The following is a 15080-nucleotide window of genomic DNA, read 5'->3' as shown; positions in this document are numbered from 1 at the left end:
AATCCATCTAAAATGGGCAAGTTCCCTGAAGCCCAGAGGTAAGGGAAACTGCTGTTCAAAGGAGAGTGTCTTGGATAGAGTGTAGCCAGTGTTTTATGTGTGTGTTGTGACATTAAGATACTTAACGTGAAGGCAGCCTAACAAAAAATGTAAGTAATTCTTCCCTTGAAGGTTCTGATGAGTGGTGCTTGCAACATGCAGTGCTGGGAAAGAGCAAAAAAAACCACCAAACCATCATGCTCTGAAGTTCATATTCATGGGTTTTCTTCAGTCTAAAATTAATAAAGAAACAACTAACCAACCGAATGAAAAACACAGCATGTTAAACTGTCAGAATGGAAACTTCAGTATCTTAAGTGTGATTAATAGTGAGAAAACATAACATTTTGTTACACCTCTTAAAAACCTACGTGAAAGATGTTAGGGTATTGTGCTTCCTTTATATGTTAGATTGCTCTAAATGGCACAAAAGAGAATACTTAGCAGTGAAAAACAACAAAATTATAGGTGAGCCTGTGAAAATTTTAGCATACAAGCTTTTAGAAAAATTGTCTTAATATGTATCTGGGAGAATATAACAGGTAGGTGGGACAAATCCTTGTATAAGATAAATTATTCCATGTATTTCCTGCAGCCTTTTTATTTTGATGGGAGACTTCTTTAAATGTTAATCTCATTTGCCACTGCCAGCTGTCTGACCTTAGTTGCTTGCTTTTTCTGTTACTTGCTTTTTTTTTCCATTGCTTTTTTTACTTGCATCTTGATGATAAATGTTGCTTTTTAGTGAAATATAACTAGTTAATGAAATCATAAGATAGTTCTCTTCCCTCTATATACTGCTCACATACTATATGAACAGTATATGTGAAAAAAAAATAAATTTTGATTTAATTCCTTAAATCATAAATTGACTTTTTTTTTTTTTCCATTTTAATATATGTAGACCCCTGTAGGTTGAACAATTCTGGTTTCATGTACTTTGTTTGTTTGTTATTATCTCTCTAGGATCACCTTTTCTTCTTGAGTGTGACAGATTGTTACGTGTTTGTGTTCAATGGGACTTCGAATTCACTTTGTGGTTGACCCTCAGGGTTGGTGCTGCATGGGCCTGATCATCTTTGTTTGGCTGTACAATACAATCTTCATTCCAAAAGTCATCCTTTTTCCTCGCTATGAAGAGGGACATATTTCAGCTGTGGCAATTCTGTGTAAGTCTTTTTTTAAAGTAACTTAGTCCTTTTTTCTACTAGTAAAAATAGTATCTTTGGATAACAGTTAACAGGGTAGAATATGAAGGATAAGAGCACAGGGACACATTCTATACTTCTGTGTTATCAGCAGTTGAGACGCTCCTTTCAAAGGTATTACAGTAAAGCTCATTTGTGTGGGAAGTGGGGAGAAGCATTAACGCGCCTTTGAAGTCCAGTAGCTAGAACGTTTTTACTGGATTAGCTACTAGTGTAATTATGGAAAGTTGACAGACGTTAAGACTCATAGCCCTTTGTGTTCGTCAGAAGTTAGAGTGAGAGTTCTGTTGGTTGAATAGCTGGGTTTTGCTAGACATGTCACATACCCGTTGGTAGGTAAGCTAATATGAATTATGCTAATAGGATCTGCTGAGGAAAAACCTTATAACAGGAGCCAGCTTTTTGGTGAAAATGGACCGTTGGAAATGTCCTCTCACGTGGAGGCTTTGAGGTATAGAATAGCTGGCATGTATTTTATAAGGCAGTGGAGGAAATTCTTGACATAAGTGAGTAAGTTCAAAGTGTCATCCTGCTGCTGCTATCAAAGCAGTGTTAACCGCTACTTTTTCTTTCCCTTTTCAATTTTAGGGAGTACTCAATATTGTAGATCATACAGCACCAAAAATATATCTGTTACTGAATGAGAAGACTGAATAATTTCTAATTCAGTGCTGGAATACCTACATTTTTGATGTAGTGTAAAGCAGTTACCTTACACACCTCTGAATAACTAGCACTTTTCTACTGGAGACCAAAGCTGAGAAAATTAAGATACGTGTTTCAAGACTTGGATGGTCCCTACAATATAATTCACATATAGCTTCCTAAATGTTAACATGTTGAATAGTAGTAAGATCTGTTCAGATGGTGATTTGTTTTTGTTGGTTTTGTGTTGTGTGTTTTTACTTTTTTGGTGTGTGACCAGTTCTATCATGGTAAATGTCTTAGTAACTATGTAACTGTGTCATTGCTTTATTTGTAATGTTTCATAGGTGGGGATATTTTATTTTGTTGGGTGGAACAAAATCACGTACTAAAACAAGTGCAAAAATGTGCTGTATATATCTCAGAATTTAACTTTTCTTTTAAAATGGCTTTTTTTTTTGTAATAATCTTGTAAAAGCAAGATGAAGATTTTGGTAGATTGGAAAGCTACAGCAAAGCTCGGTATAATTTTGAACTAATAATTCTAACCTTTGAATGTAACTGTTTCTTTAATAGAAAGGGTAGTAGTGCTACTGCATGTAAAAAAAAAATGTTTTTTTTTTTTAATATGTCATTAAGTGCTTCTTACAATCAAAACATAGGAAAATGAGGATGGAAAGTTCAGTAAGCTTTGAATCTTCGCCAGGATGAGGCTGAGCTGTCTTTACAATTGTGGAAAGTTTTTTTTTGTTTGTTTGTTTGTTTTTTTTTAAATGGGCAGAGACTTGTAAGTGCATGCTGTTTCTTGCATCAATGCTTGAAATAAAACTTTTGACCCCCAAGTCTTGCTATTCTTGTATGTCCAGCACTCATGGAAGATGGATTAGAAGATAGGTCCACCATAATAACGGCAAATCTGTTGGGGTTTATGAAGGAAGCTGAGGAAATGTGCTGTTTCCTAGTAGCTGGAAAGCAAGACAAAGAATTCCTTTATACTTGCCAACTCTTTAATTTCTTTTCCTGGGTATCTGTGGCTAGCCAGTGAAAAATCAAGTAGTGGGCTACCTGGAGCTGTACACAGATGGTGCAAAATTGTACCTCTTGTGTTTATAAAACCCACTGGTCAAGTATGTCTGACAGGATACAATTTCCGTTTGGGTTTCACACTGGTTCTGTGAAGCACTGATGAACAGCACAGAGCAAATTCATGATCTTAATGCATCTGTGAAGTGTTATGCTGCTGACTTGTTAAAAAGTTGAGGGTTTAAAGCTGTCCCTAAATTTTGAGACCTGATATATTTGTAAACCCAATTGATGGGAATTCATTGAACGGATGTATAATTTGATGAAGCTTGTACATACGGGTATAATCATAGAGTCATAAAGGTTGGAAAAGACCTTCAAGAGTACCTAGTCAACCATCACCGTACTACAATATCACCCACTAAACCATGTCCCTGAGCACCATGTCCGGCCTTTCCTGTGCACAGCTTTCCAGCCACTCTGCCCCAAGCCTACAGCGCTGCATGGGGTTGTTGTGGCCAAAGTGCAGGACCTGGCACTTAGCCATATTGAACCTCATCCCATTGGCCCGGGCCCATCAACCCAACCTGTCCAGATCCCTCTGCAGAGCCTTCTTACCCTCCAGCAGATGGACACTTCCCCCCAGCTTGGTGTTGTCTGCAAACTTACTGAGGGTGCACTCAATTCCCTCATCCAAGTCATCAATAAGGATATGAAAAAGGACGGGCCCCAACACTGACCTCTGGGGAACACCACTGGTGGCCGGTCACCAGTTGGATTCCACTCCATTCACCACCACTCTCTGGGCCAGGCTGTCCAGCCAATTTTTAACCCAGCAAAGAGTATGCCTGCCCAAGCCAGGCCTGCCAGGTTCTCCAGGAGGATACTGTGAGAGACTGTGTCAAAGGCCTTGCTGAAGTCTAGGTAGACTACATGAACAGCCTTTCTGTCATCCATCAGGTGGGTCACCCAGTCATAGGAGAAGAGGTTGGTCAGGACATGAACCCATCCTGACTGGGCCTGATCCCCCAGTGGTCCTGCGTATGCTGTGTGACTGCATTCAAGAAGACCTGTTCTTCTAAAGGTCATCTAAAGATGACCTTTACTGGCACCAAGGTCAGGCTGACAGGCCTGTAGTTCCCTTGGTCCTCCTTATGACCCTTCTTATACATGTAGATGGGTGTAACATTAGCAATCTACAGTCATCTGGAACCTCTCTGGATGACTGTGACCATGACCATAATGTCTTTTTGATTTTTTTTTTCATTTAAAAACTAAATAAATCACACCTATTTTTAAAATGAGCAACCTGGTCTAGTGAAAGGTGTCTCTGCCTGTGGTGTCTGTGTGTGTGTGGGAGGGTGGAAATTAGATGATCTTTAAGATTCTTTCCAACCCAGACCATTCTATGATTCTGTGGTTCATTTTGCCTTCTGGATAGTGGAAAAGCAATTATCTTTTATATAATTAAAGACTGTCATGGGTTGCCTGCACAAAGGTACTGAAGTGGTTTTTAATTTTTTGCAGAGAGATTTACACACTTAAGTGATTACTGTTGTTTTAATGTATTTAAGCATAGAGGATATTGAATATTTATGCATAATATGTACAAATGGTTGTTAGCATATGTAAAATACTGTTGTCCAATGAGAAAAAAAAAATATTGTTTCACATTTACCTGCTTTTCTGAAATTTTAATATGTTTGAAGTAATTTAAGTCTGATGTGTTAACCCTCCTGATTTTCTCCCCCCAAAAAACAGTAACAAATGATCACTTGTTTTTTCAGGTTATTACTTGTGTTCATTGTTTTGTATAGCTTCATTAGTAAGAGCCTCAGTAGCTGATCCAGGAAAGCTACCTGAAAACCCAAAGATTCCAATTACAGGTACATTAAGTTGTTTCTATATAGTTGAATAAAACTTACTTTAATGTCCTCAGAATAATTGGAAATCAATTTGATTTTGTAAGATTTAATTGAAACCACAAGCAATCTCTGTTGAAGACTATATTGTTTCTGAAATGAAAATCAGTATAAATCGCTTTTCTGACCTTTAAACTTCTAGCACTTTCTGCTGTGTAGACTCAAAACTTCTTTTTAAAATTTGTACTCCTTTATATGTTTAGTTATGCAGGAACTTATGATAGGAAATCTTTTGATGGGGAGAATTTTGCATTCTATGCTTTCAGACTTACTGCATATACTTCTAATGTTAACATTTAGTATGATTTTTTTGAGATGCTCAGTCATTTTTACTCTACTGCTTTTTTCTCTAAGTGAATTTATGAGATGCTGAAGGTTGTAGAAAGTACAAGTATGCTGGATTTTACTTTTTTTTTTTCTTTTTTTTTTACACATTTTGTTGCAGTGAATTATGTTTGTATGGACTGTCACACTGGTTACATTACATTGATATCCAGTAGTGACTGTGACAATTCTTCTGTACTTGTGAATGTATTCCACAATTGCTGTATGATGTCTGATGTACCAGAAATGGGAGAGAATTTGAAACCTTTGTAAACCTGCCATGGAGAAAACCAATATTTTAATGAAGCGTTTGATGTTGTTAAGGTGCTTGTATAATGCATAATGCTTTTACACAGCAGTTTATAATGGAGTAGGACTGTTAAAGAACATGAGCTTTGCCACATGAACAGAAAATACTTTTTGAATGTAGAAAGTGTATCAAATACAGTGATGGCTGAATATTTCAATCTTGTCTTGCAACCTGATGCATTCTAGGAGTAACACTTCCCTTCCTCATGGTAGTGAGAATCTGTGGTGATCTTTTTGGAAACATGATCTGTTTAGTCCCAGAACTAATGTTATGATACACACAAACTACACAGGAAGTAGTAGGAAGGATAGTAGGAATCTTCTTTGGAATAATGGTGTGAAACAGTGATCATGGAAAATCTGCTAACAGTGTTCTTTATGTTCCTGGTAACTAAGCCTTTGACCAAGTAAAAGGAAAGATTGCTTAGACTGGAGTCAGACAAGAGTCAGACCTCTTGTTGCAGGAATAGCAATGTGGAATCTGCAGTCTGAAGTCGAGAATGAAGGTGCTTAATACAGTTACAGACATTTACATTTTTGACTGAACATATTTATCCATTTCCCAGCAAAATACCAGGACCGTTACAAACGAGTTCTCTTTGTGCAGAAGTGTTTCTTTATCTTTTAGAGTATGTTTGAATGTTCTCCATCCTTTTATCCTCATGTTTCAGCCATATACAGAAATGATACTTTGTAGGTACTTCTGAAGGTGGGACACGTAGGCTTGACTGTGATAATGTTATTACGATTTGATGTGTGTCAAATCATATTTAATGCATATCAGGAGTTTGTCCTTTCTAAAGTAGCAATTAGGTTCCCTGGTATTCTGTGGATTTACAACAAGATGTATTTTTGTATGGTATAAATTGCATTCAAAAATGAGGTTGAGGTGTTTCTGAACTCTGCTGTTAGCTACCCTATTAGGGAGTGACACCTTTGTGACACTGGATTTATGGGAACAGATTGTAAAACAATTTCCATATGGCATTATTACTAGTTTAATGATCTCAGATATTGGGCTTCTGTACTTCCAGTGTCCAAATGTTATTTGTCAGCAAGAGAGACAAGATTAGAGCTGCCAGCAGGTGGCTCAGAAAATGCTAAATTTATTTTCTTTACATTGTGAGAATGTATTATCATACAAAATTTCAGAATGCTCTACTGTAAAAACTAAGCTTTTTTTTTTTCCCTGGGATTTAAGAAATTTCTCTGCATCAAAAAAGATTCTAGTTAGGTAGAAACAGCCAGTCAAAATATTTACAACTCTTAATCTTACAGCCCAATTATTACAGTGTTGGTGTCTTTTGTTTCTCATATGAATACAAACTTTTTGACTATGTCACTAGAATTCTTTTTTTCAAAGGCTTCCTCTAATTTCAGTGACCCAATTTGAGATAAATAAAAACTAAGCTAAGAAATAGTAGCTCCTGTTAGTTTCAGCTAGTCAAGTGAGCTTTAAGAATCTCATGTTGGGCATTGAAAACTAGTGTGTATTTTTAAATAAAATTCTATCTTTTATCTGTTTTTTCGTTGTTTTTTTTTTTTTTTTTCTGTATAAAATTCCATGTTGAGATGTATATCTTAAAATGCTTTGGGGTAGAAGGTGCTTCAGAAGCCTTTGTTGTGTATTTTATTTTAGTTGCCTATATTTGACAAATACAAGTCTTTCTTCAAGATTTTGGAATGCTAGGGAGAGTGTGTGATGTTTCTATTTAGCAGGTGGGTTTGTTTTTTTTTCCAGAATAGACGTGTAAGAAAATAGAGTAATGCTTTTCCTTGTTTGTGTGACAGTTTTTGTGCTATAATAATTAATCATAAGAAATATATAGGAGGAGAAAGATTTTGGAGAAGGAAATTAGCACAGAACTGTAAAATTGCTACAGTAACATTTCACTTTAATTAAGGTGATAGTGTGTGGGAAAAAATATTTCTTATATGCTGCTCATCCTACTCATGTCATAGTAAAAAAAACCTGTTTCTCTTTGAATCACTTAAATACATGTTTGACATAAGAATGCTGGACTGAGTTTCAGTCTTTCTAAGCTATCTTTATATTTTGCCACAGAACGAGAATTTTGGGAATTATGTAACAAATGCAATATGATGAGACCAAAGCGTTCACACCATTGTAGTCGTTGTGGACATTGTGTGAGGAGGATGGATCACCATTGTCCATGGTAAGACTAGGGCATTTATTTATCCTAGCAATCTACCCTTGGTTTAGTATATTATTTCAAAGTTCATGGTCTTGACTACTGCTTATTTGTTTGCTTTCTTTCTCAATAATGCTTTTTTATTTATGCATTTAGAGCAAGGTAAGAACAGCTTTGTGACTTTCTCATGCCTACAAGAAGAACTGACAAAAAGGACTGTTGCAGTGTAGCATACAATCATTAACTAATTGTTATGTACTATACAGTCTTGTAAAGTTCACATATTTTGTTTAAAGAATTGCAATTTTTAGTCCTTAAAGCTGATATTAATATAATTAATTTGTACATTGCATACGAATTTATTTGTTACAATTTAGTTTTTGGTGCTGGAAAAAATATTTTCTGTAGGAAATAAAACTATATGTATTGGATTGAAATAAAAGATTACAATTTCAACAAATGAGGGGATACTGTCTGTAATAATGAGAATAATTCATCATTTTTAGATAGTTTTTGGTTTTTAGTTTAGTGCATGGCTGTGCTGGATAGAAAATGTTATTGCTGTATACCAAAGGCCATTTGTCATGACTTCACTTCTGTGTGAAAGTGAAATTTCTTCTTGTAGTGTTCCTTAACTAGTTTCAGTCAAAATAACTAATCTGGCTATGATTCTCTGTTTAACTCTGATTGTTTATTGTTTAAAATTAAAATTAACATTTCTCTCAGTGGTTCTGTGGTATGATTTCCAGCAAGGCAGCAATGATGAACTCCAGAGGATAGGATTAAGGTCAGGATCCTCCTTTGCTGATTTAGCCATTTTTCAAGCTACCTTTTTTGTCTATTGCCAGTTCAGAAAATAGTGCTGGTATAATACTTTTGTCATTATTGCTTAGTGTGGTACTGATGTCTGTGCTAGTGCTTGTGCTAGAGCTACCACACTTGCATGAAATTGTACCTCTGAACAAATTTCATGCATCAGTGTAACTTCTGTGAAGCAGACTAGACTTACTTTTTGGATTTTTAAGTTAGTTTTTCAAGATTGCTTGTGATTACTTTACTCCTTTATGTTGAAAGTACTGCAGAAAGACTTTCTGAATAGAGATGCTTGTTTTCTGACTCCAGTGTCTTGCATTCCTTCCTAAGTCAAGTTTATTTATCCTTGGAGTACCCTGTGATCACATTTATTTCAAACTATTCATTTACATTTCCAGTTCTTGGGCTATATAGCTCACAACAAATAAAATGTAATGACTGGAAATGTCATTATTGAGTATATTATGATGATGTTAATGACTGATAATATTAATGTGAGATTTTGCAGACATTTAAGAGTCAAGTTTTACCTTGAGTATTATTACGTAGACATATCTCTGCTGTAGGAAGGTAAAGAGAAATATGTCTCCTGTTCTAAGCAGTATTTTCAGTAATACAACCTAGGCCTTAAGCGATTGTGTAGGCATATCCTTCTTTACAATAACTGCCATCTCCAACACAAAGACCACCGCTTTGATTAAGAAGGGAGTGGTTAGTCAGTACTTGGCCCATACATAGTCACACATTCTCTTACATAGAAATGGTTGTACTCTGTTCATATCATAACTGCAGTGTTAACAACCTTTATATTTTAGTCTATATTTACTTTGTTTCTTTGCAGGATTAATAATTGTGTTGGTGAAGACAATCATTGGCTGTTTTTACAGCTGTGCTTCTACACTCAAATTCTTAGTTCATATACGCTGATACTTGATTTCTGCCATTACTACTACTTTTTGCCTCTGAAAAAAGATAACGGGGTAAGAATCTGTTTTCTATGTGAAATGAATTAATAGCTAATACTACAATATAATTTACTGTGGTATCTAGTTACTAAACATTTCTGCTTGTCCACTTGTCAAGAGGAAAGAGAGTTCATACACATGTATGTTAAATGAAGAAATTGATTTATGCTAAGTAACAAAATATTCTAATATGGAGTATAATTTCTAAATGTTAAAAATACATTAGGGAAAGGAGGACAAAACCAGCTAAATTCATTTAGAAGTGATCAGTGAAAAGTAGGAAGAAGCAAGCTAACTAACTGCTTTAGTTTTATTATATTTTCTTTTGTCTTTCTCCAAAGTAAATTTTTGCAGAGTGTGTTTTTTCTGTCCCAGGTCCCTACTTGAAAATGATAAAATTGCCAGAAAAAGATGAGAACATAAGACTGTTCTGGAAGGATAAAAATGCACATTTATTTTAAAGCAATATTTTGTGTTCTTTTAAAAAGGTCATGTGGGTCAAGGAATAATTAAGTTCAGTTTATTTTATTTGGACTGTATGCCAGTATGGTATTTCAAGGTCTCGTCTTCAGCAAAATGCAGAGGTGAATTTATGCATTGGAATAGGGTAAAAAGGTGTTTTTCATGTTCCTCAGTTGCGGAACTAAAGTTGTAAAGTCTCTGTATCTGGTGTTTATTTATGACTGTTATTTGTATTCTGTAAGATTCAGAATATTCAAGAAGTTGCCTTGTAAGTTGCTGAGTCATTGAAAGTGCTAGAATAGCAAAGCTGATACTCTTTGTTTTGGGGTGAAAAAAAACACTAGGAGATCTTGCTCATAAAGAAACAAAAACTTCTTCCTAGAATCTGAAATGAACTTTATATTTGTCCCAGACTGTGCAAATACAATCACACTAAATAGGAAAACGTAAAATACAATTTTAAAACATTCAAAATTAGGTAACTGTAACTTTCCAGGTATGAAAAGACTACAACCATTCCAGAAATTTGTAATGTACGCTAAATGTTATTGAGATTTTTTTTAAATACTGGGGTATTCCTTTTTTTGTTTGTTTTTATCATCCCCTGTTGAGGTGACACCCCAGTATTCTTTCTGCTGGTGACATCACACCCATTTTCAAGTGTGCTGGAGGCTAGTTCCAGGATGTTAGTAAGGCAGGTACCGTATTCCATTTTGTTGAACAACTTAAATTTCCTATCTTATTTTGTATCCCAAATGATGTAAAATCAGAGTGCTAAAAGTCCTGAAAATTTGTACTTCTGTAAGGGAATAAGACATAGCCATCCAAGCCTCCTATTTGCTCCCTTGTCAGTCTGCAGTAGATGTGATGTTCCCAAAGAAGCATATGTGAATATGGTATATTGAAGTAGAGCTGAAAAATGTAAGAAGAATTTGCTTCTTGGATCATTTAGAACTGAAAAAAGTGCTAATCTGATATTCATAGATATCAACTTTGTATTGCAATGAATTTAACAAAATAGATTTTTTTTTTCTCTGAAAAGAGAACATCTTCATTCTGATGAAATTTCCTATTTTATTTTTTTCCTATTTCCATTTCCTATTTTATTTTATTTTATTTTATTTTATTTTATTTTAATTTTTCATCTATATGAAATTTCCATTTATATGGTTTAAAGGGCTCTAGAAACATGGGAAACAGAAGAATTTGCTGGCTTCTTGGATCATCTTTCCATAGATACAAACATTTCCTGATCAACCAAGGCAAAGTTCTTGCTGTGGGTTAATTCAGTAGGTAGCTAAACTCTACACAGCTGCTTGCTCACTTCTGCCCAGTGCAAAGTGGAAGAGCATCAGAAGGTAAAAGTGTAAAAACTCATGGATTGAAACTAAGACAGTTTAAAAGGTAAAGCAAAAGCTGCAAAGCAAAATAAAGAATTCATTCACTACTTCCTATCAGCAGACAGATGTTTATTCTTTTCCAGGAGAACGGGGCTCTAGCACATGTAAGGGTAACTTGGGAGGACAAATGTCATTGCTCCAAGCATCCATTCCTCTTTCATATTTTCCTCAGCTTTTATTGCTAAACACAACACGATATTGGTGTGGATTATCCCTTTGGTCAGTTGGTGTCAGCTGTTCTGGCTGTCTCCCCTCTCATCTTCTTGTGAATGTCCAGCCTATTTGCTGGCAGGGCAGCATGAGGCATAGAAAAGGCCTTGACTCTGTGTAAGCACTGTTCAGCAACGGATAAAATATCGGTTATCAACACTGATTTGTATCAACACAAATCCAAAACATAGCACCACATGAGCTGTCATGAAGAAAATTAATTCTACCACAGACAAAAACAGTATACATTTGTGTGTTAAAATGAAGAATTTCTCACTTCATTTCCAATTTGTTGTCTGGAAATGGGCTTTTTATGTTTATGTTGTTATACATGCATTGAGAGATTTGAGGAAGCCAATTTGATTTATATTAGCTAAAAGGAAGTTAACAGGGATGTGGAATTGCAATCTTTCTATATTACTGGTTCAAAATTTCATGGCAATATGTGTTGGGTTTTTGGAATCTTAACATTTTTGAGAGGTGACGAAATGTAAATACCTTTGCTTTTAGTTTCAGTAGCTTTGCAAAATACTTTGCTGTTTGTATATTAGTTATTTGTTAACTAGTAAATTTGTTACCCTAGTACAGTTCTGGATAGGATCATCGTAAACTACTGTCTTTCCGTGTACAGAGATTGCAAGTTTCAAGTGCAAAGAACACTTAATGACTTTGTAAATACTGAATAGGGCATTCTAATGCTTATGTAAAGTGTTTCATTTTATAAAGATAAGGATTTTGTATGGCATAGGCAGTGCTTCTTTAATAGAGTAATTTCATGGTAGAATATTTCATTTTTATTGAGTCCTGTGAGTGGTATAACTTGCTTTAAGTAATTACACCATCTTTAGATAATCAACACAAGTTGTGTCTGTTAGCATTGTTATTTAAAAATACAGTATAAGGGAACCAATTTTTTTGCTTGGAGACTAGTGTATGTAGGAAAAGAAATGGGAAATCATACTTCAGTCAGTCTGCAAACTCTTTATGGTAATAATAAATGGTTTTGCCAATGAATACATATTAAAGTTTGTTCTTGATAGCTTAAAACGGGTTTAATTTCAAGTCTTTAGGAGACAGACCTATGATTGTTTTTTAGTATCTACCCTTTAGGGGAAGTAGAGATTAGGAAAGTGAGTGCTTCGGGGTAATTATTTTAACTGAGCTTACTGGAGTTACCTGAATAATGGATCTGGTTCTAACATTTGTCTACCTAAATTTACACAGATTCACGAGGGGGGGGGGAGGGAAGTACTGTTTTGTTTTAGTTGTGTTGTTTTTTTATTGATCAGTTTTCATTTATGGACACTTCAAATGACAGTGGCTTTTGGAAAACCGGATCTGTGTTACAGTGTATGACATACAAACATACAGAAAGATTAGTAGACAAAGCAGGTCTGATCTTTTCAGACCTTTGTTAATAGTGTTTGGCTTTCTCAGTTTTTAAGCTGCAGGACTGGGGACACACATTGAAGTTTGAAAAATTAAAAATAATTTGGGGTGTAGTTAATACTTCTGCCTGGAAGATGACATCAGAGCCCCATTAGGCTGATTTTTTTTTTTCAAGTTTAGCTAAGAGTTTCTTCTCGTATAGCTTAGGGCACAGAATCAGTTGTCAAAAGTGTCTCTTTTGATATCAAATGAACAGTGAGACAATTTGGTTTCTATTGGTTAGGCTTTTAGGCAAGCATCCTGCAAAGTTCTTTCAATCTTCAAATACTAATTAAGCTTGAAGTACCACAGAATTCCAGAGACTATAGAAAGGTACATTCTACCTTTCACGGAAGTGCTTTTCACTGGAGAAACTTTGGCTTTAACAAAAAGCGGGTATTTTCTGAATTGACAGGGGCTAGTGTTTAGCACAGATTCAAAAAATGATATGTTTTTTTTCTACACAGCCATCTGGAATTAGCTTACTTCCTGCTCATTAAAAACGCTTGTGATTTTTTTGGCTGTGTGCCTTTATCTCTCAATTTTTATTCTTTTAATATAAAATAGTACACAATACAGAAGCTATGGAATTAAAACTGCTTTTAATGCTGTTGTGAAGTAATCATTTTATTGCAGTACTGATTAATTCATTACAAAAATATCACTGTATGCTTGTTAGCATTTCATCGCAAATGAAAAGTTTTATTTGCATTTTAAAGCTTAAGTAAAAAAAAATAATTAAAAAATAAATAAATATGTAAGATAAAGTTGTTAGCTTTAAAGCTAATGCAGGAAACCACTTCAACAGAGAGAAAGTATTTCATCTTTAGGTTTTATATACTATTCTTGGCTCTTTTAATTGATGTACTGTCAGAAAGATGGCTTGTGGTTATTGCTTCTGTTTGTCCAGCAGGAGGAGTACCATTACTACTAGAACAGAAGAAAATAATAATTAAATCATCTATGTGAGATAAGACAGCACATTAGTTCCTCTTTAGCTTTGTTTTTTTTTTTTTCAGAAGTGTATTCATAATAAAGATATCTACAAAAAGGTTTATTAGAATGAAGATCTATTAATTCATTATTTTAATTTTAATGTGAGTGAATTTTCTCCCTTGCACCTCTTCTTCCTTTTTGTTACTGCAAAACCTATTGTCTGCATGTTTTTTGCTTTTTTAAAGCTGACAGCCCGGCTTTGTTCTGTATCCTGTACTGTTATTATGGTAGCTAAGTTGACTGACTTTATAACCATACTGAGGCAGACATCCCATGTGTTTGAACCAGAGACTAGATAAATAGGTTATCATGTATTACATGAGGCTTCTTATGTACCCCTTTTCTAAGAGAAACATGAAATATCTTACTCTATTTGTTAGAAATTATTATATGTATATCATATTTCACTAAAGAAGCAAGATGGAATAAAGGAATATCACTTTGTAAATGGAAAGTTATGAGGGTTTTTTGTTGTTTTCACTTTTTCTTCTGGAGCAGATACCATACTCCTGGATTCAAAGAATACCGTAAACCCTTGAAAATAACAAAATAACCCAACACTATAAATGGCAGGGACATCTGAAATGTTTTCATGGTTTTTTTTGTTGTTTTTGTTTTTGTTGTTTTTGTTTTTGTTTTGTTTTGTTTTTGTTTGTTTGTTTGTTTGTTTTAAAGCAGGGTAAAAAGAAAGTTGAATTTTGAAGCAATGATCTTATCATTTGTTATGATCTTGAGCTGACACTCATTGTTTTTGACCTCTCTGTTGTATGGTGACATAAACATAAAGTAACAGTCTTTACAGTCAGCATTAGCGTTTGTCATAGGGATCATCCATGACTGCTGCTGAATGAATGTACAGTGTATGTTACGTCATGGGGCTGAGGTTGTTTTGCACTCTCCCATGGACTTTGTGTTTTCTGTGGAATGTTTTAGTATTATGCTATTAACATACAGATGCTAGATCCCATGGTTTGTAATACAGCCCTCAGTGTAATCCTACGCTTTACTATTCTGTGCATAGTTTCTATTGCAGGCATTTCTATGCATGTGTTTTAATAAGAAGCTGAGGATCCTTGCAGTTTTTCTGTATGGGTAGAAGAGCTAAGTATACTAATTTCTGTATGGCTAGTGGGAGCTAAAAACCTGATGTAACAGGCGACAAAGAGAGGGGGACAGAGCTGCC

At 35.0% G+C, this 15080-nt stretch overlaps 1 protein-coding gene across 4 annotated transcripts in view; it reads left to right on the top strand.

The window, feature by feature from the left end:
• The window catches only part of ZDHHC21 (zDHHC palmitoyltransferase 21), a 50178-nt gene that overhangs the window by 9160 nt on the left and 25938 nt on the right, over positions 1 to 15080 (top strand). For 3 of the 4 annotated variants that reach the window (XM_082782880.1, XM_082782877.1, XM_082782878.1), the window contains exons 3-6: positions 1006 to 1208; positions 4703 to 4801; positions 7536 to 7647; positions 9278 to 9416. In XM_082782880.1, the coding sequence (XP_082639006.1) occupies positions 1055 to 1208; positions 4703 to 4801; positions 7536 to 7647; positions 9278 to 9416 (504 nt within the window). In that variant the 5' untranslated portion in view covers positions 1006 to 1054. The remainder of the gene's footprint in view (positions 1 to 1005; positions 1209 to 4702; positions 4802 to 7535; positions 7648 to 9277; positions 9417 to 15080) is intronic. The other variant, XM_082782879.1, reaches the window with a different exon arrangement.

Source organism: Aythya marila (assembly GCF_965140915.1).
Source record: "Aythya marila genome assembly, chromosome: Z".
Taxonomy (NCBI): domain Eukaryota; kingdom Metazoa; phylum Chordata; class Aves; order Anseriformes; family Anatidae; genus Aythya; species Aythya marila.
This window is presented reverse-complemented; position numbering and strand designations above follow the sequence as displayed.